This window comes from Bufo gargarizans, chromosome 3 (genome assembly GCF_014858855.1).
Source record: "Bufo gargarizans isolate SCDJY-AF-19 chromosome 3, ASM1485885v1, whole genome shotgun sequence".
Taxonomy (NCBI): Eukaryota; Metazoa; Chordata; class Amphibia; order Anura; family Bufonidae; genus Bufo; species Bufo gargarizans.
This window is the reverse complement of record NC_058082.1, coordinates 230296304-230316897: the sequence shown is the minus strand read 5'-3', so window position 1 is coordinate 230316897 and position 20594 is coordinate 230296304. Positions and strand designations below refer to the sequence as shown.

At 46.1% G+C, this 20594-nt stretch overlaps 1 protein-coding gene across 1 annotated transcript in view; it reads right to left on the bottom strand.

Moving 5' to 3' along the window:
* The window catches only part of LOC122930893 (DNA excision repair protein ERCC-5 homolog), a 33973-nt gene that overhangs the window by 4042 nt on the left and 9337 nt on the right, over nt 1-20594 (bottom strand). The window contains exons 3-10 of the mRNA XM_044284586.1: nt 18216-18391; nt 18003-18124; nt 17820-17912; nt 15541-15601; nt 15201-15344; nt 6835-7042; nt 5230-6327; nt 3594-3832 (exon numbers count right to left, since the gene is read on the bottom strand). Of these exons, the coding sequence (XP_044140521.1) occupies nt 3594-3832; nt 5230-6327; nt 6835-7042; nt 15201-15344; nt 15541-15601; nt 17820-17912; nt 18003-18124; nt 18216-18391 (2141 nt within the window). The remainder of the gene's footprint in view (nt 1-3593; nt 3833-5229; nt 6328-6834; nt 7043-15200; nt 15345-15540; nt 15602-17819; nt 17913-18002; nt 18125-18215; nt 18392-20594) is intronic.

Genomic DNA, 20594 nt, shown 5'->3' with positions numbered 1-20594 from the left:
AGTTACATCGTGAAAACTCAGATCCAACAGTATATTCTAACACAGAGGCGTTCCCATGGTGATGGGGACGCTTCAAGTTAGAATATACTAAGAACTGTGGACATGACTGCACCCTGCTGCCTGGCAGCATCCGATCTCTTACAGGGGGCTGTGACCCGCACAATTAACCACTCAGGTGCCGCACCTGAGGGGTTAATCAGGTGCTGCCAGGCAGCAGACCCCCCTCCCAGTTTTAAATTCATTGGTGGCCACTGTGCCCCCCCCCTCCCTCCCCTCTATTAAATTCATTGGTGGCCAGTGCGGCCTCCCATCTACCCCCCCTAATTAAAATCACCCCCCCCCCCATCATTGGTGGCAGCGGAGAGTTCCGATCGGTCCCAGTTTAATCGCTGGGGCTCTGATCGGTAACCATGGCAACCAGGACGCTACTGCAGTCCTCGCTGCCATGGTTACTTAGCAATTTTAGAAGCATTATACTTACCTGCGCTGTCTGTGACCGGCCGGGAGCTCCTCCTACTGGTAAGTGACAGGTCTGTGCTATAAGCAATGCGCCGCACAGACCTTTCACTTACCAGTAGGAGGAGCGCCCGGCCGGTCACAGACAGCGCAGGTAAGTATAATGCTTCTAAAACGCTACTGCAGTTCTGGTTGCCATGGTTATCGATCGGAGCCCCAGCGATTAAACTGAGACTCCGATCGGAACTCTCCGCTGCCACCAATGATGGGGGGGGGGGGGGGAGAAGGAGAGGAGAGGCCGCACTGGCCACCAATGAATTTAATACAGGGGAGGGAGGAAGGGGGGGCCGCACTGGCCACCAATGAATTTAATACAGGAGAGGGAGGTAGGGGGGGCCGCACTGGCCACCAATGAATTTAATACAGGGGAGGGGGGGCCGCACTGGCCACTAATGAATTTAATACAGGGGAGGGAGGGGGGGGGGGGGCCGCACAAAGTGAAAACTCAGCTCTGAAAAAGCTGTATGCAGACAGATCTGCGGATCCGTCTGTGCTAAAGTAGCCTACGGACACGGATCACGGACGCGGGTGGCAATCTTGTGTGCCTCTGTGTTTTTTCACGGACCCATTGACTTGAATGGGTCCGTGAACCGTTGTCCGTCAAAAAAATAGGACAGGTCTTATTTTTTGGATGGACAGGAAACACGGATCACGGACGCGGATGACAAACGGTGCATTTTCCGAGTTTTCAACTGACCCATTGAAAGTCAATGGGTCTGCAGAAAATCACGGAAAACGGATGCACACAACGGTCGTGTGCATGAGGCCTCATAGAGGATATACTACAATCCATTTATCCTCAGTGCACAATTACTGGAGATTAAATAATATAATCTGAAAATAATAGGTAACATCAGCTGCTATAATTGTGATAACATCTAATGCGAGAGATACCACTCGGTGTTGCATGAAGAGACATTCTAAGATATATTATATACCCATTTGAATATGGATTTATGCTGCGCAGAATACACCTTGGATACTGTGTAAATTGGATGGACTTTCTGGAATGTATCTAATTAATGCCGTTCTTATTTATACTTGTGGACTTTTTATTGTTGTTCTTTATTGACCTTTATTGATTTAGTTTTTAGCTATAGTTTTTCAGTGGATTGTGTTATGTTATTTATATGAATTATGATGTACTTAAATAAATTGATTCTCGGAGCGATTCTGAAATTGGACTGCCGATCCTCAATTTTAATTTACTCCATTTTTGTTCTGCTGTGACAGGGTGAGTCACTTAGATCAGTGCACCCTTTCCATATAGTGCATAGGAGAGCCACCTGCCTTCATATATATTTTATATTAAAGTCCATTACATATCAACCTCGTTATAAGAATTATCCTGCCACTAATATTAGGGCTATGGTATAACTCCTTAGGGACCAAACAATTTCCGTGCCCATTTTTCCCTGCCCTCTTTCCAAGACCCATAACTTTTTTACTTTACCATTCACATTGAGGACTTATTTTTTCAGGATAAGTATTTTTTTATGGAACCATTTAATTCACTATATCTGTATTGAAAAACAAGAAAGAAAATGCATTGCCGCCATGGCTTTCTCAGGTTTTGTTTTTATGGTGTTCACTATTTGCTAAAAAAGAAATGGCAAGCTTGCTCCGCGGGTCAGTACAATTACAGTGATACCATATTTACAGTGCTGCCCATAATTATTCATACCCCTGGCAAATTTTGACATACCGTATTTTTCGCCGTATTTTTCCCCCCTAGTTTTCAATGATACACCCGCCGCAATGCCGTGCGGCGGGTGTATCAGCTGTGAGGGAGGAGGGGCTGGGGGCGGCATCTGCATTTATAATGACAGCGGGGCCCGTGCAGTGACTGTATTCTACTACACGGGCCCCGCTTACTGTATAATCATATCCCTAATAGTTAATTGTTGTATGCATGTAAAAGCATAATGAGCGTTAATGAGCGCTGTGTATTACTTACAATTAGAAGCGCTCGCCGTTCGGAGCAGAGAGGAGGGAGGAGGCAGGCCGGGAGGACGGGCGCTGGCAGTGTGAGTCATACGTCACGCGCCTGCGCCGCCCACTTTATGAATGAAGCAGTCGGCGTGGGCGCATGACGTATGACTCACACTGTGAGCGCCCGTCCTCCCGGCCTGCCTCCCCTCTGCTCCGAACGGCGAGCGCTTCTAATTGTAAGTACGGTGATACACAGCGCTCATTATCGCTCATTATGCGATTACATGCATACAACAATTAACTATTAGGGATATGATTATACAGTAAGCGGGGCCCGTGTAGTAGAATACAGTCACTGCACGGGCCCCGCTGTCATTATAAATGCAGATGCGACCCCCACCCCCATTATAAAAGCAAATGCGCCCCCCACACTTATGGAGGGGATCTGTGGATGACACATAGCATAAGATGCTATATATGTGTCATCCACAGATCCCCCCCATAACTGTCATACACAGATCCTCATAACAGTGCCATCCAGAGAGGATCCCCCATAAGTGTCACCCACAGATCCCCCATAACAGTGCGTCACCCACAGATCCCCCATAACAGTACATCACCCACAGATCCCTCAGGATAGGTCATCAGTATCTGATCTGAGGGGGTCCGACTTCCAGGACCGCTGCTGAGCAGCTGTATGAAAAGGCTGTGTACTCCATGAGCGCTAAGGCCTCTTACTAGGCCATGTGACGTCACATTCATCTGTAACATGGCCTAGGCACAACTCAATCCCATTGAAGCGAATACAATGGACGGCGCAGTGCTTGGTAAGCTGTGAGGAGGCCGCAGCAGTCACCAGATCTCTGGTGAGCACTGTGGCTTCCTCAAACAGCCGATCGGTGAGGGTGTAGATCTCATACTGATGACCTATCTTGGGAATCAGTAATCAATATGTAAATCCCGGAGAACCCCTTTAACTATTGACTGTAGTTGTAAAATGTATACAAAAATGACAACGTTTGTCCCCAGCAAGTAACACTGTGTGCATCGGTTTACATGTGCCAGGTTTATGTGCAGAATAGTCTCCCTTCAATGTTGTGCCAGGCTATACTCAGATATATGATCAAATCAATCAATACTGTTACCATACTAATGTCTTGCCACTCATTGGATTCGGCCTCTCCCTCATTTTGCTGTAGTTCAGGATTCTGAACATTTGCCCGCTCATCTTCTCTGGAGGTGTTTTCGATCGGAGTGGCAGAGGTGGATGCTGCCTTGGTGAAATCACCCACTTGCCTTTCCATTGTATCTTTGGGAGATTCAGTTGTTTGTACTTGCTGAGAATTACTATCATCTGAATCACTTTCTACTTCAATGAAACTACCTAGGAAAAAGAAAGAAAGAAAACATGTTACAGTAAAATGTATAGAACCGGTATAAAACATACAATGTATGTTAACAGGCATCTCTAAACTGGATGTCTCTACACTGTTAACGTCTTACCAATCAACAGGTTAAAGGTATTTTGTCACCTCAGACCAGCTCTGCACAAATAGTACACCTGACGCTGAGCTCAGATCAGTCATTTTTATCGCTGTACTATCTCCAGTTACTCTGCTGTGCGCTCCCAAACAAGAGGGAGTCTAGCGCTAAAAATGACTGATGTTTCAGGTGTATTATTCATGCAGCACTGTACATCATAGGGCTGTCCCAGGGTGACATCCATTTAACGGGAGACTTTCAGCACAAAGGGGGATTTTCTTTTTTTATTTTGGCAGTATTTTTGATAAAGGGGTGGAGTGTGGCTCAAACATTGATAACCTATCCTCAACCCTCTTCAAACAGCTCATCAGCAGGGGTGCTGGGTGTTGGACGCCTGCCGATCAGATATTGATGACCTATCCTGAGGATATGTCATCAATATATACTGCCTGCACAACCCCTTTAGACTGTTTGCTGTGCTAGAAGTCCAAAGAGGAATTTAAAGAGTAAGGGCAGAAAGCAGAATACATGGACTGGCATCAAATATTTACAGCCAGAAAACGAACCAACCCAAAAAAAATTCACATATAGGCTGTTAAAGGGAACGTGTCATCAGAAAATGACATTGTTTAAATCATGTTTTTATGTTAAACATATAATAAAGAATTTTTGATTTTCCATGTCTGTCTATAAAAAAAAAAACACGACACACAATTCTGAAGTTTTCGCATTGGCAACTAATTCTTAAACTAAGCGTCACTCCTTGTTCTGTACAGATCACTTTACTGAAGTTCTCTGCTTATCACTACAGTCAGAAATGGAATGACAGATCTATACATAAATAACACAAGATCCACCATTCACAACAGGTGATATCACAGCTTATCGACTCTCTCCTGACCTCTGCACAGGTCACAGAGAATGCCTAGAAAACTATCCCATAGCAGTCAATGAGTCCCCTCCAGTCTATTGCGTCTGTGGTCCATGGTGGTTGCTGTCAAGAACAGCTTAGGCAAAATGGCTGCTCCAATAATCATGTTCAGGAAATAGAATTAAGAAAAATAATATCAGAAAATAAAAGTAGATTAGAAAAAAGTACGTGTCACTATCTCATATTAACTGGCACAAAAACATTTCAGTGACAAATTCCCTTTAATATGTGAAAAAAATCAAAATCATGGAAGTGTCCCACTAAAGAGGTTTCCACTTTCTGACTAATCTAGCTAATAGTCAGGGTGCATTCACATAGTATCTGGAGTGTATGTGAAGCAAAATATACATCATGTGAAAGACACTGACCCTCAGAGTCTGAATCCATTTCTTTAGCTCTATCCAATACTTCATCAATAATAGGAATGCTTTCTGGAGTCATAGGGACATAATTTGTATCTGGAACATTAGCAGTAGATTGTTCTTGCCTACAAGCAGTAGCAATGGCCTTCTGCTGTGGTGGCACCACCAACACTGGGTTATTCTGTATGACCAGTGATGAAGAACCCGAAGACTCTGATGGTGAAGACTGGAGGGCAGTTTCATTTTTGCTGGGGTTAAGTTCATCATCAGTTTTTTCACTCAACTTTAATTTAGAGTTCTCCAATTCCAAGGAAATTGGAGTAGCTATACTACTGGATGGATCTTGAAGGTTGCTCTGAAGTGAAGGAGTTATAGACACTGGTATGTTACTATGACTGGAAATATTTAACACGGCTGTCTCAACAGGTGTATCCTGAGAACAGAGAGGAGTTTTCTTTTCCTGCATGTTCAGATCTTTTTCGTCTGCTTTGGTCACATTTACTTTGTGAGGTAGCTCACCATGGTTTGTAACAGACACCAAACTACTGACTATTGATTTATCATTGCTACTCGTAAGACCATTGGTAGAACAGTCTACCTCATTACTTGCTTTAAATATACCCAGGGCAGTTTTTGTTTCACTCTCAATAACCAAGTCTTTATCTTCCTCATCTGAGCTACTAATAATCAAAACCTTGGCTTTGGGTTGCCAGATCTTTAACTCATCCTTTCCATCATTTATCCCAACAGGCCTTTTCCTGCTCGAAGCCATTTTATCTTCAGTAAGAGCCTCTTGAATTGCTTGCAGGGTTCTGGGCGAGACACTGCCATCTATTGCCCCCACAGATGCCATTTCATTGCTTTGGGTTACACCACTGTTATGAGGTTCTTCATCAGAGTTACTTTCCATCATTGCTTCCTGTATAGCAAAAAGTGTTCTTGGGGAGGGTGGCCGCTCTTCTGGAATGCTGTCCTTTGCTTTCTTCGATTTATGGGCAGAAGCAAGCTTCATATCAAGGTAGGTTTTTGGCATATCACTAGAACTAGAGGGCATAGCTTGCTCGGGCACATCATCTTTCTTATCTTCTGCTTTTTTTTGAATTCCTAAAAAGCAAAAAGAAAGTGTTTTATATGAAAAGTGACAAAGGTTAAAGTCTGATGAGTACAACCATAGTCCATATGTCCTATTAAGGCATATGAAGGTAACAGGGGGGATCCCCAGCTTAGGATGCCCCTCTAAGAGCCAGAATGGACAGCGGTTGTGTAGGACTGGCTCCTATTCTAGTGGACTTGAGATGTCGTTGGATCATTAATCTGCACAGGTGCCTTGTATTTCTACATTTCCCCTATAGGGGGAAATGTAGAAAGGAGTTGCTCTCTGATGAGACAACCTATATTAATGAAAAGATTTCAAATTGAAATAGAAATATTTTGTTAATTAAAATGTTTATCATCAGCAGTAAACAGCGAGATGCAAGGATAAGGTCTGAGTCTGTATTTACAATAATGTAGGGCTGAGCAGTAGTGCAGAAAACTTCACCTCCTGCCATATGATACACTGTGCAGTTGGCAGAGTTCATATCAAGCATTTGCTGCTGTGTGTACTAATACCTTTAATTAGAATATAATGAGAAGTGTCCTCTGAGACCAGACGGCGAGTTTCAACCTCTTTCATAAACCCCCCTTCTGTCTCAAACTGAGCGCGGACCTCCCCCGTGTACTGCTGGTTCATCTCTTTCCGCACGTTATCAAGGCACCTGCTCAAATTATTTTTTTTCAGCAGTCCTTTTAGCTGATACTGGGAAAAATCATTGGAGTCCTAAAAAACAAAACAAAAAAAGGCAAATTAAAGGGATTGTCCGAGTGTTTTATACAGATGACTTTTCCTCAGGATAGGTCATCAGTATATGATTGATGGGGGTCTAACTTCCAGCATCTCCACGGATCAGCTGTTTGCAGAGGCCGCAGTGCTCCAGTGAGTGCCGCAGCCTCTTCCTAGGCCGTGGCACTTACTGGAGAAGCTGATCAGCGGGAGTGCCAGGAGTAGAACCTCTACCCATCACATACTGATGACACTATTCTGAGACACTTCAATACGAATTTAAGGAAAAATGTTATCGCCACTAAGCCGAATTTCCTCATGCTTCCTGGTAACGAATCGACTGTCCCTGAAATGGTCTAAAAAACAAAAACATACATTCCTCATAATGCTAACGTTTGTAAAGCGCTGCGGAATATAGCATACCGTATTTTTCGCCCCATAAGACGCCCCTGTGTCTTATGAGGCGAATACTAATGAGCGCTTCCATTATGGAAGCGCTCATTAGTACCGGAGGACTGGGAAGCGGTGAAGGCTCTGTACTCACCGCTTCCTGGTCCTCGGTTGTCAGCTGTGCAGTGGCTGCGTACAGCGTCAGGGCGCTCTGTGACCACACACTGTAAGTAGGGTTGATGCAGGTATCGAAATTTCGATACCCAATCGATACTTTTGTCCCGGTATCGATTTCAATTTTATCGATACTGGCCTGCGCTTCTGCGCAGTCTAGTATCTGAACATGAGCGCGCTGCTGTCAGCGTGCTCAGGTTCCCTCAGCAGCACGGGGGAGAAGGAAGCAGTCTCTCCCTCCCCCCTGAGCTGCTGCTGCCACCAATAGGGAGAGAGGAGCGGAGGAGGGGAGGGAGCACTGCGTCACCAATGATAGTACTTTTTATGGGTCCGGACTTTAAGCAGCAGGCTACACAGAGCGGCGCCCAGAGATGTCCCAGCACTTAGTATTATTCCTGGGCACCGCTCCGTTCGCCCGCTGTGCGCCTGTGCCCCATTACCGTCTCCTGCAGTCCTGCTCCATATGCTAATTACTATCGGAGCAATGGGGAGGAGACAGCAGCTTCTCTAGTGTGGCACCTGAGTGGTTAACTGCCACTGATCTTCTGCCAGTACCCGCCTCCTGTATTAAGGGTTAATTATCATTGGTGGCGCAGTGCGCGTGGCTTTTTTGTTTTATTTTTTTCGCGTGGTATCGAATGGTATCGAGTATCGCAATACTTTTTTATGGTATCGAAACCGAATCAAAATGTTGGTATTGCAACAACTCTAGCTGTGAGCGCCAGTTACCAGCACAGCAGACAGCAGGAGGAAGCAGATTGTGGGCAGTGAGGAGCGGCGGCATCCAGGAGCAGGAGAGGTAAGTGGGCTTTTTATTTTATTCAATAGGAGGCTGATGGGGGCAAATATAACATGGCTGGGAGCTGGTGAGAGGCAAGGGGGCTTATATAAAACCGCTGGGGGCTGGTGACAGGCAATGGGGGCTTATATAAGGCTGCTGGGGGCTAATAAAAAAAGGAATGGGGGCTGAAGAGAGGCTGCTGGGGGCTGGTGAGAGGCAATGGGGGCTGATATAAGGCTGCTGAGGGCTGGAGAGAAGCAATGGGGGCTGAAGACAGGCTGCAGGGGCTGGTGAGAGGCATAGGGCTCTTATCTGAGGTCAGATTTGGAACATTCACATTGGGGTCTGAGGTCTTATTAACATTGGGGGTCTTTTTGGGGCTGTCAGCTGAGGTCTGATTAACATTGGGGGTCTAGTTAGTGGTCTGACCAGAGGTGTAATGAAAAATATTATATTTTTTTTTGTCCTCCTCTAAAACCTAGGTGCGTCTTATGGGCCGGTGCGTCTTATAGGGCGAAAAATACAGCAAGTGCATAAAATAAATAAATCCATTTGAGTGAGAAGGGGCCACCACGGTCATCTGCTGACTGATGGGGTGACGTCATCACGAGGCATCTGAAGGGGTTCAATGATGGGGGGCAGCACAATCGTTTTTCCTTGTCATTGCACCCGCTATTTACAAATAAATGCGCTTTGTGACAAAGTAATTAGTCACGACTATCCCCTAGGCCCTGTGTCCTCAGGTCCCCCTCTCTGATGTCTTACAAAAAGGAGATTTTTGTATAACTTACCAGTAAAATCTCTTTCTCGCTCTTCATTGGGGGACACAGAGACCTTGGGTATAGCTATGTCCTCTAGGAGGCGTTGACACTAGATAAAGCTGTTAGCTCCTCCCCTGGTAGCTATACCCCCTCCAGCCTGGAGAGAGAGCTTCAGTTTGTGAGAAGCAGTAGGAGAAGCAAGCTAAGAAAAAAACACGGAACACCAACCATGGCAAAAGACCCAACGGGCTCAAACCATCAACTGCCACAACCGTGACCAAACAATAATACTGGGTGGGTGCTGTGTCCCCCAATGAAGAGCGAGAAAGAGATTTTACTGGTAAGTTATACAAAAATCTCCTTTTCTCGCCCATATTCATTGGGGGACACAGAGACCTTGGGACGTCCAAGAGCAGTCCGCAAGGGGGGGGAAAGAAACACAGACCCATGGAGCCAGCGCCCCTGCAGGCAACAGAAAACTGCTGCCTGCAAGACCAAGCTTCCAGAGGCGGTGCCCGCCGATGCATAAGTATGCACCTGGCAATAATTGTGAATGAGCGGAGGAGGGCAGTAGCCGCCCCGCACAACTGCACGGCTGAACCTTGAACCATCCGAGCCCAAGAGCGCTAACCCCTCTGGTGAAAGGAGCCGCAACACTGAAGGGTGGAACCCTGCCCCGGGGACAGAAGTTCAAACAAATGCAGACGTGCAATTGACACCCTGGAGGCCGCCAATGTTATGCGAGGACCCTCCGGAAGACAAAACCAAGGCGAGCACGGACGCCGGAAGGAACTGGAGGCTGACAAACAGTCAGAGCCCTGACAAGGCCAAATGACCCAACTCCTGTTCCTTAGGGTGGGAAGGGGAGGTACGTAGTGATGGAAGGCCAGATTCTTCATTGAGATGAAAATCAGAGACCACCGTCGGGAGAAAGGAAGAACGGCCCCAGGGAAGCTCCTACCCCTGGCAGAACCAGGACAGGTTCAAGGGGAGAATTCCGGAGTGCTAAAAAGACCAAGGTCTGATCCCAGGCGGTAAAAGGAGGACGGCATGGAGGAACCGTACGGCTATTCCCTGTAGGAAGGAATTGAGGACCCCGGGTGGGTCAGAGGACGCTGGAAGGCCACACAGTGCCGAACCTATCCAGCCAAGAACCAAAGCCCAAGCAAAAAACCCCCGATCCACCCCTGCTAAGGAGAAGCGCTCCACGGAAACGGAAGTGGTCCACCAATGTCCCCCCGAGCCGACCAGGTTTGACGGGAGACCGAGAAGCTGCCCGAATGAGGCATGTCCAACCGCAAGCCAGGAATCAACACATTGGATAGTCAAAGGTAGTGACGATATGAGAATCATTGACGGAAGAACTCCGTTAGCGACCGTGTATCGACGGTGTAGCAAAACTGCTTGACGGAAGCAAACAACCAAACCAAGATTAGAGAGAAAAACCTCTGCCTCAAGGAGGAAGAAGAGAAGGGGTGTCCCATTCCAGGAACAAAACTCCATCAACAGACGCGACAGCACCCCCGCACATCCTGGCGTGGGGAGTCTCATAGTCTAGTCACGGAATGCGCAGCGAAAAGGCATGACTACATCGGACAGACATGCCGACACCAGTCAAGTATCGAGAGGTAGTGGTACACACCGGTAGCGCGCCCAGGACCAACGGTAGGAGTCACCTGTAGAAGGAGGAATACAGGAACGTCACAGGCCAACAGTCGGTCCGGAACTGAGACCGAAAGAAAAGAAAAAACCACAGAACCAAAAACCCTGCATCACATAGATGAGGGGGAGTAGCAACAGAGGAACCACCAAGGTTTGCGGAATGGCCGTGAACCCCGAGCCAGAGAAGGAAGAACGGAAAGAGAAAGGGGGAAGGACGAAGCCCGTTTCCCATCCGAGACCAGCAGTATACAGAAGTAGCCACCGGATGAAAGCAGGGATGCCATACTCCGCCAAAAGAGGAGCCTATGCAGCGTACGCCACCGAATACGGAGACAGAAGAATCCGTCAACTGACGAAGGAGCCGTACAGGAGGAGCCAGATTACGCAATGGCTACCACAGGACCCCCATACCGTAGAGGAATCCGGTAGAAGCCACGGTACCATACAGCCCCAGGGAAGGAGAGCTAACTTTAAAACGCTCTACCCGGGAAGGGCGCTGAACAGGAACAACTGCCCAGCAAGCGTCAGGGTAGAACCCCTACCTGTTAGAATGCCCCACTGTAGCGACTGCGAACGCTAGTACCCGCACAGGCTGAACAGGCTGCAAAGCTAAACCAGAGTGCCAACCCAAACACTTCCCACATCAGGAATGGTGGAAGAGAGTAAGGAGTCAGTGTAACACTTGGCCCTGTTGGCACGTAAACCATATATGTGCAATGGTGTACGCACCACTACGATGCGGACAATACCGTTACCGACTGGGACAATGGAAACCCATAGAGATGGGAGTCTCTAGTACACAAGTGGTTTTGGGCAGGAGTTATAATCCTGCCCAAACCCAGCTCCAAAGGAACACAATGAGGAATAGCCACCGTATGTACTGGCGGAACTCATATAGTACTAGAGTAAGCGTACCGAGCACCGTCAAGTACCGACTGTCGCCACGCCCCCAATGAAATAAGCGCAGGCACCTAGAGCCGTGGCGCAGTTGAATTGCAGAACCTGAAGATGTACAGATACTCCCCCCGCTAGTGATCACTAGCGAAAGAGAGTAAGGCAAGTAGTAAGCACAATGACGCGCAACACTCCGCCTAAGGAAGGATAGTGCGACAGCCGGACCGTATCCAAACTGGTGCCACAGGCAGACACCCCACCAGGAAGGGGGGTTAATACCCACGGTGAAAACTAGTGCATATGGCAATCCTGTACCCTATGGGAGAGCAATTAGCACCCGAGAAAGGAGGTAATGGATACAGTACCCCTTGTAACCAGTGAGAATGGAAACACTCCACCAATGGAAGGAGCTAATGAATATGGCAGGTACAGAACCCAGTGGAGGTACAATTCCGCCACCTACAGAAGGGGGAATGCACTGAAAATAGTGTTATTGTACCTAGTCCACCTATGGCAGGGGACAAAGTATAAAGGTGAAAACCGGATCGTAGTAGTGCAATTATACCGCCTAAGGAAGGGGGTAATGCCCACGACGAGTGCTGCTGGCCACCGTAGACGCAACCTAAGGAGATTGATTCGGATTCACGTCAAGGCCCGAATCAGTGATTCTCCTCACCCCCCCTCCCTTGGGCGGACGCACTCCCGTGAGAGAGGGTGCACCTGAGCGTGACCCTGGGAGGAAGGAAGGGTGTGTGGAGATATCGAGGAGAAGACGACCTGCTGTGGTCCGCTTGCGCGCAGGTATACGCATTAGAAAATCGCCCCTAGCAGTCGCGGACTGCGCAGTTGGGGCTTATCAACCAAACTACCTGGGGGTGGATTGGGAACAGAGGTCCTGTATACAAAAGGAACCTGCGGAGAATTATCAACCCAACAACCCTAGAGGGTGGATTGGGAATTTCCAGTTTTTTTCCCCCACTGGAATCGCGCAGGTGGGGAATTATCAACCAAACGACCCCATGGGGTGGATTGGGAATTCCAGAGGTTCTCCACAGTATGGCTCAGGTAGATGAATATCGACCAAACGGCCCCGGAGGACAGATTGGGATCCCGCAGAGATCCTTAACTGAATTGCGCAGGCGGAGAATTACGGGAATACTTCAGCTGTCCTCCTGTGAGTTGCGAAGGTGGAGAGTTATCAACCAAACGACCCTGGAGGGTGGAATGGGAATTCCAGAGGTTCTCCGCTGTATTGAGCAGGCGGAGAATTATCAACCAAACGACCCCGGAGGGTGGAATGGGAATCCAGAGGTTCTCCACTGTATTGAGCCGGTGGAGAATTATCAACCAAACGACCCCGGAGGGTGAATTGGGAATTGCGGAGGCTCTCCACTGTATTGAACAGGTGGAGAATTATCATCCAAACGACCCCGGAGGGTGGAATGGGAGTTCCAGAGGCTCTCCGCTGTATTGAACAGGTGGAGAATTATGACCAATGACCCCGGAGGGTGGATTGGTAATTGCAGCGGTCCTCAACTGCATTGCACCGGTGGAAAAGAATCAACCAAGCTTCCCCTGAGGGTGGGTTGGGAACTGTCAGAGGTCCTCCACTGGTCCAAGCAGGTGGAGGATTATCAACCAAACGGCCCAGAGGGCGGAGTGGGAAACTACGGTAAGAGAGGTCGTCACATGTCCGGGGCAGGACACGGGCCCATTTTTGTGCCGCACAGTCAGAGTGGACATGACTGAGTGGAGTAGGGCCTGAATGGAGGTAGACATTTATTTCCAGCTTCATTTAATTTTTTTTTTTTTTTTTTTTTTTTACTTTTTAAAAACTGGTCTGCCGAGCCTCAAGTGGATAAGAGGCAGGAAGGAGTTAACAGTGCAATAGGCAATTTTTCTAGGCCATCCAACCCCTGATAATCCGGAGCTGGCCCAACAGAAGTGGCTGGCCGGAAAGGGTTAACCAATAACGACATTAGGTCCAGGGGCGGTGCTGATGGGGGCGGGGCAGCGGCAGCTAGGCGGGAATTATTCGCGCCGGTCCGCCACCATCCCCCTCTGAGTCGCGGCCTAGCAGGTCGCGAAACCAGGGCCTAAAGTTCCGATGCACAGCCACCCCGGACCCTCCCCCTCTGTACTGAGTCAGCCGGAGGGTGGAGGGACCCGGAGCGGAACGCGACACACATCCCGCCTGAGAAGCCGCACCGCGGCCGGGATGACAACAGGGGGAGGAAGCCTATAGGCCCCAAGAGAAGCCGGGGCCTAAATTTGCAGCAGCGCCCGGAGGACCGGGATACTCACCCCGCGGCCGAAATCGTGACAGCCGGAGGTCCATGTTAAGTAAGTGCCCCGCGGCGCGAGACAACCGCAAGGGGTCAGATGTCCGCGAACGGCCAGGGGCATTAACCCTTTCGGAGCTGCGTGCTTGACGCCTGCTCCCGAAAGAGTAAAATGAAGGATACTGCAGCAAGTGGACGCCTGCTCCCGAGACGGACTGGGCTCCAGTCTTTTGCCGGAGGTGCCTCGGGGAAAAGATACATTAACCCTCTAAGAGCCGAGCAGTCGGCCTAGAGGGCAAGTGAGAGGGGGACCGCGTGTCGCATGGCGCCCGCCGGATTAACCCCTGCTCTCTTTCAGGGGTCTTGTCATAGTTGAGTAAAGCCCCCTGGCCGTTAACCATAGGGCGACCCAGACTTTCAAAGATGGAGGGAGGGGCAAGATGTCTTCATACTCACCTAGTCCCATGTACTCACCTCTCTCATCCTCTTCTCTTCACCCTCCCTAAGTGGACCTCAAGGTCACCTTCTCCAGCAGGGTCACCTCCTCAGCAGCTGGCACCGGAGTGGCAGGTGTCTGGTATGGCGGGAGGGTCTTCTCTTCGGCGGACCTAGGTGACCCCTTGGCTGGCGGGATGCAGGGGAGCGAGGCTGCCCTGGTCCACTTTGTCTTCTGTGGGGGAGGCAGCAGTGCGGAATCGGCACTGGCGCAACTCGACCCCGGGAGAACAGGGAGGCGAGGCGACCACTGTTGTCCCATCTGAAAAGGAAGGAAAAAAATAAAATCTTCAGGAGATCCCTGCAGAGCAGGGAGGTCTTGCCTCCTATTGACACTAGAAAAAACTGAAGCTCTCTCTCCAGGCTGGAGGGGGTATAGCTACCAGGGGAGGAGCTAACAGCTTTATCTAGTGTCAACGCCTCCTAGAGGACATAGCTATACCCAAGGTCTCTGTGTCCCCCAATGAATATGGGCGAGAAAGGAAAATTATGTTGGGACACAATGTAGTGTGTACAGCCAGAAAAATACACTCATAGGTAGATATAGATAGAGAGATGCTACCCTGGGGAAACTGATCCTCACTCTCCTTACCTAAAGCGGATAAGAGCGTTCTCACCATATTCAAATTTAGCCCTTAAAATTTATAAATCTGTGACTTTCAAGTGTTTAGTATACTGGTGTTACAGCACATCAATATTGCATTTAGCGTCCATACCTCTGGCATAACTTCATATAATGTCCTTCTACGTTTTGCAAACTCCTTCATGTCAGTCAGCATTTCATGCTTTACCTCTGCAGGGAGGCTAGTAAATTCTTCGGAGTCTATGTCCACTGAATTAAAATTGGCCAAGATTTCATCCTATATTAAAGGAAAATACATTAGTGAGAAATGTAAGAAAATTTTACTCTCCCAGTGATGTCTGTAGATGCCTCTAGTCTGAGTGTGGAAAGCAGAGGGTCTGTTACAAGATAAGATTTGGGTACTAGTTATTGGAGTTGGCCCATTCAGACTAAAACGCTATAAAGAGCACAACATTCCAATATGTAAATAGAACCTGAAGCATTCGTTTTTGAGTCATTCGTTCTTCCCATTCCTTTTCTTCTTCCTCTTCGGAGCTAAAAAATAGAACAAAAGAAAACAAACAGCATAAAAGGAATATAATTATTTGATATTACTAAAGAAGAACACACACACAAAAAAATGAAAGGACTCTGGTCCAAGAAATAAATGGATGAAAGCTATATATGATTTTTCTCCAGCCTTGAGGGAAATCTGCATATTGTAGGACTACAGACTGGGCAGGTAAACTAAGCATCCTGCTCTTTTCAGCCCAAATTCAGGCCCGATTGTTGTTTGGATCACAACTTTCTCATTTTCTAGATATCGTCGTCACTCCACAGAAGTTGTCCAAGTGTGATTAAGTGCTGACCAGAGCTGATAAATGTATCTTCATTAAAACGTCTTTAATATGTAGCAGATAAAGGTTGTTAATAGCCGTACGGATAAGGGTTTGTTTCAGGATAACGGATGCTGAACAAGCGACTCAGTGATCAATCTGTACATAACAGGACTGACTGGTGTACCTCCTCCCTAATGGATATGGCAGAAATTCTAATCTGCAGTTTTAGTTATAGACGCTTCTGTTGGTCACTCTATTTGCCCAAAGTCCTGAAAGGTCAATCTGCCTAGAAATGCTCTGAAATACCTCCATTCCATTATCACTATAGCAAGCAAGGTCATATAGTCAGCAGTGTTGGAAAGCTGGGTGACAACTCTTGTAGAAACTGTAATATTGGTTGTCACCCAGATTTCCCAGAAACACAGAACTAAGGCATAGTTGAATCAAACCTCTGTCCACTTAATACAAGAAGCCTAGCCAAAAACGTATGCACAACTAATCCGCATTCTTGCATAGAAGGCTATGGGCGCCATGTTTGGGACCCAATTAATATGTGCATGAGCTATTACTGACAGTGAAACTACTGTATCTTGGCACTTAAAGGGGTTCTGTGGGCTCAATATTGATGACCTATCCTCAGGATCAGTCCGACACCCCCAGCGATCAGCTGTATGAAGTGAAGACGCGCGCAGTCTGCCTTCTCGCTGCTGCTATGTCTATGGCGAGCAGGAAAAGAGATGGGAGACGGCATGCGCCTTCCCTTCATACAGCTGATCTGCAGGGGTGGTGGGTGTCAGACCCCGCTGATCTAATATTGATGACCTATCCTGAGGTTGGGTCATCTATATTAAAAGCCAGGAGAACCCCTTTAAGGAACAATACATTTTAATTGTTTTATAGTCACAGTCTATAGTTGTCAATTGCTCAAAATAGAAACCATGGGAATATGCAGTGTGTGAGGTGGGAATAACCCTTTGAATAGGACCTTTCACCACAAAAAGCAGTGCAATCTGCATGCACCATGCAATAGAACAGGAGAAGATGAGCAAATTGATATATATAGTTATGTGTGAAAATACAGTAAAACCTGTAATTTATTCATTTAAAGGATATATACACCTTGTATGATTGCATTTTACTCATTTTGGGCTAAAATCGTTTTTTTTCAATGGGGTTGTCCCGGTTCACCCCTCCGGCTCCCCTGATATTACCATCGGAGCATTTCATACTCCGATACTCTCGCTTGCCATGCACTGTATAGCACAGGACATGGGATGTTCGTTTATGTTTTTAACACTATTAGATGGAGGCTTCCGCCTAGCAGTGTTGCCGGTGACGTCACCGGCTGTGATGGGCAGGTTTTAGCGCTGCCCTAGCCGTTTACAGGCCTCCTCCCAGCATTCCTTATGGAGATCCCAGTACGTCACCGGATCTCCTAAAATGCCTTTGCCCTGCGCGACTCAGCAGGGGGCCAGAGGGGAGAAGATAGGGATATTTCTGGGTTCATCTCTGAAACTGTCTAGCTGTGTGAATTTTTACTTTCACTTTGTGCCGGTCATCTAATAACCCATCTCTCTAAATTACTAAGAGGTCAGAAACACTTATTTAAGCCACATTGTTATCGGTAAGATAAGAACTGAGCTATAATGAGTGTTTATAATATCAGATATCAGAGATAAGGAGCCCGTCAGCTCAACTGCCTGACAGAACAGAGTGAAAATTCAGATCCTGCTATTAGATAAACTCAAGGCTGTGCAGGGAAAAGGACTACACATTTTTAATAAAGACCAATTTTAACTCAAAATTAGTACAATGTAATAATAAGAAAAATGCCCCAAAGATGTAGATAGCCTTTACGTCAGATAGCTGTCAGTCACTGAAAGTTGTACATGGGGGAGGTCTAGGGAACATCACTAGGATTTATTGCACTTTACCTATTTCTCTCATTTTCCTCCAAGGGGGGTAAGGTATAAATATCTTCCTCTTCCTTTCGCTGTACATTTGGGAGGCTTGGAAACTCTTCATTTCTTTACAAAAAGGTGTAACAATTATTCACTTGCATCCACATTAATACATAATAAACCCACTAGACCTAAAAGATCTGGTATGGTACACACCTCTGTTTGCTCCCCGACAAGGCAGCTTTAATAGCTTGTCTCTTCAAAAAGGTTTTCAGCAACTTCTCATTTGTTCTCTTGGCCTCACTAGCCGCTGTGTCTTTCTTTTGTCTTCTTCTTGCCTACATTTACATAGGAAAAAGAAAAACAACTTTTTTTTCAATACGACTAGTCATCCGAGTACAGATGTGGTCCTTCAGCTACGATACTTACAAGAGTCTGTTTCTTTAGCAGAGGTGCTTCACCATCAAACACAAAGATGGGACGTATTCTGAAGAACAACAGCTTACAAAGCCGATGGAATAAAGTGAGCAGATGAGCATTTTGAAGAGCATTTCCATGCCGGTCTCTTGCTCCTTTTATTGCCTGATTCAACCAAATGCTGATGTCTTAAGAAACTGTTAATGGAAATACTACATCTTCTGCAACTTATATTACATGTAATTGCATATAATTAACAATACACATGGAAGAGTAGCAGACATTTTATATCATACACTAATAGCTGTGAACAGAATCTGGACAAAAATGATACTTTTTGGGGGATTTATGGGAAGTTATGCAAGACACACAAAATACACCAACTTTATTATGCACTAGTTGGGGTATACAGATTGTATCGTATTATATGGTCAAATGGGACTGTAAAAAGGCACAGAAACCCTCTTACTCCTCTAGATACAAGATAAGTATTGGCTGGAATGTGTTCGATCAGTTGTCCATCGTATCCTTCATACAAATGATCCACCAACATGCCAAACTAAAGGGAGGGACTACTTATTAAAAAAAAGTAAAGTAAAATAAATCAGGCTTGTGCCAAGTGGTAAACAATTCGGACAATTATGTAATACAATTAAATTTTCAGCCGAAGAACATCCAACTTGTCAGATCATATTATTTGCAGAAGACATATATCGATTTCTAAACAAATATTGGCTGAAATGGTCAAAATTGTCCTTCTCAGCTGATATTTATCTTATGTGTATTAGCAGCTTTACAGTAAGGTCATTACTGACTTCTCTCCCTTTTATATATCTGATATAATAAAAGAAATATACCTTGTAATTCACCCTTTATTACTCAGCAATGTCACTTTGCAGAACCAGCTATCTGAACTACAGAAACACCTTTGGGGGCAATTTTCATGATTGCATTTTGAGCTAAAATTAATTTTGTCAATTGTTAATTTATTCATTTTCAATAGTTTTTCCTCTACAGCTTTCAGTTTCACCTACATCTATAGACTACTGCCTTCTGTCTCACATTGAATCTGTCAGGGAGCTGCTCTGATGGTTTGATCTGTATCCCTTATCGCTGAAATCCTGACAGCTCATATACACCTCATTATAGCTAAATTATTATCAAATTGGTAAGTGTCTTAAATGAGTGTTTATGGGTTGTCAGAAGTTCAGAGATAAGGGCTCCACATCACAAAGTTAATGCAAGACACTTACTAATGTATTGGATTCCCCATTGCCTCCTTTGCTGGCTTGATTCATTTTTCCATAAAATAATACACTGCTTGTTTCAAGGGTTTACAGTCACTGCTTCAGCGCAAAAAGGAGGTGGCCCGGATGATAGCTGCTGCGCATGTCTGCCTCTATGTGCTACAGTCCTGGCCACCAGTGCTTTTTTCTATAGTGTGCAAGCGCGGCCACCGCTGCTGGACTGCAGGGTTGTTGTAACCACTGGATAAAAAGAAGTGCATAATGTGATGAAAAAATGAATGAAGCCAGCAAAGGAAGCAATATGGAGAATCACAATACATTAGTAAGTGTCTTGTATTAACTTTCTCTACATAATAAATGCCATTTACTGAAATGAGACGTCGTCCTCCCAGGTCTATTGTCAGGTGTGAATTTATTCAAGGGATGAGTAACAGTATATTCATTCCACAAACTACTGAGATTGAAAGACATCAAAATACATACTTATACTGGGAAACTACACAGACCAAGTGTTTTTACTTCCTTCTTATCTCCTTAGTCCTCATTCACATGACAGTGATGAAAAATGGTCGTTAAAAGTAGATAATTTTGCAATTTTTAACTGCTGTTTTTTTTTTCAAGAAATGTCGTGTGAAGGAGGTCTAAGCATTATCGCATATGAACAACATAATAACGTTCTGCCTACAATATTCTGTTTCTTTCATTCACATTGTATGTTTTCTTGATGATTATGCTACTAAAATAAATAATAATAAAACATACTAGAAATAATACAACATTTGCAAACCATAATAACTTATCAAAAGGGTTTACTGGTGCTTAGAAGAGGTCATCAATATAAGAGTGGTGGGGGTCTGACATCCCAGTGGCGAAAACTACACAGTCGACAGAGCCGCTGTCCACTATATAGTGTCTGGCACTAGTCCGAAACAGCTGATCAGCGGGGTGCCGGATGTCAGACCCCCACCAATATGATAATTGATGACCTATCCTAAGCGTAGTCCAAATATACAGTACAGACCAAAAGTTTGGACACACCTTCTCATTCAAAGAGTTTTCTTTATTTTCATGACTATGAAAATTGTAGATTCACACTGAAGGCATCAAAACTATGAATTAACACATGTGGAATTATATACATAAC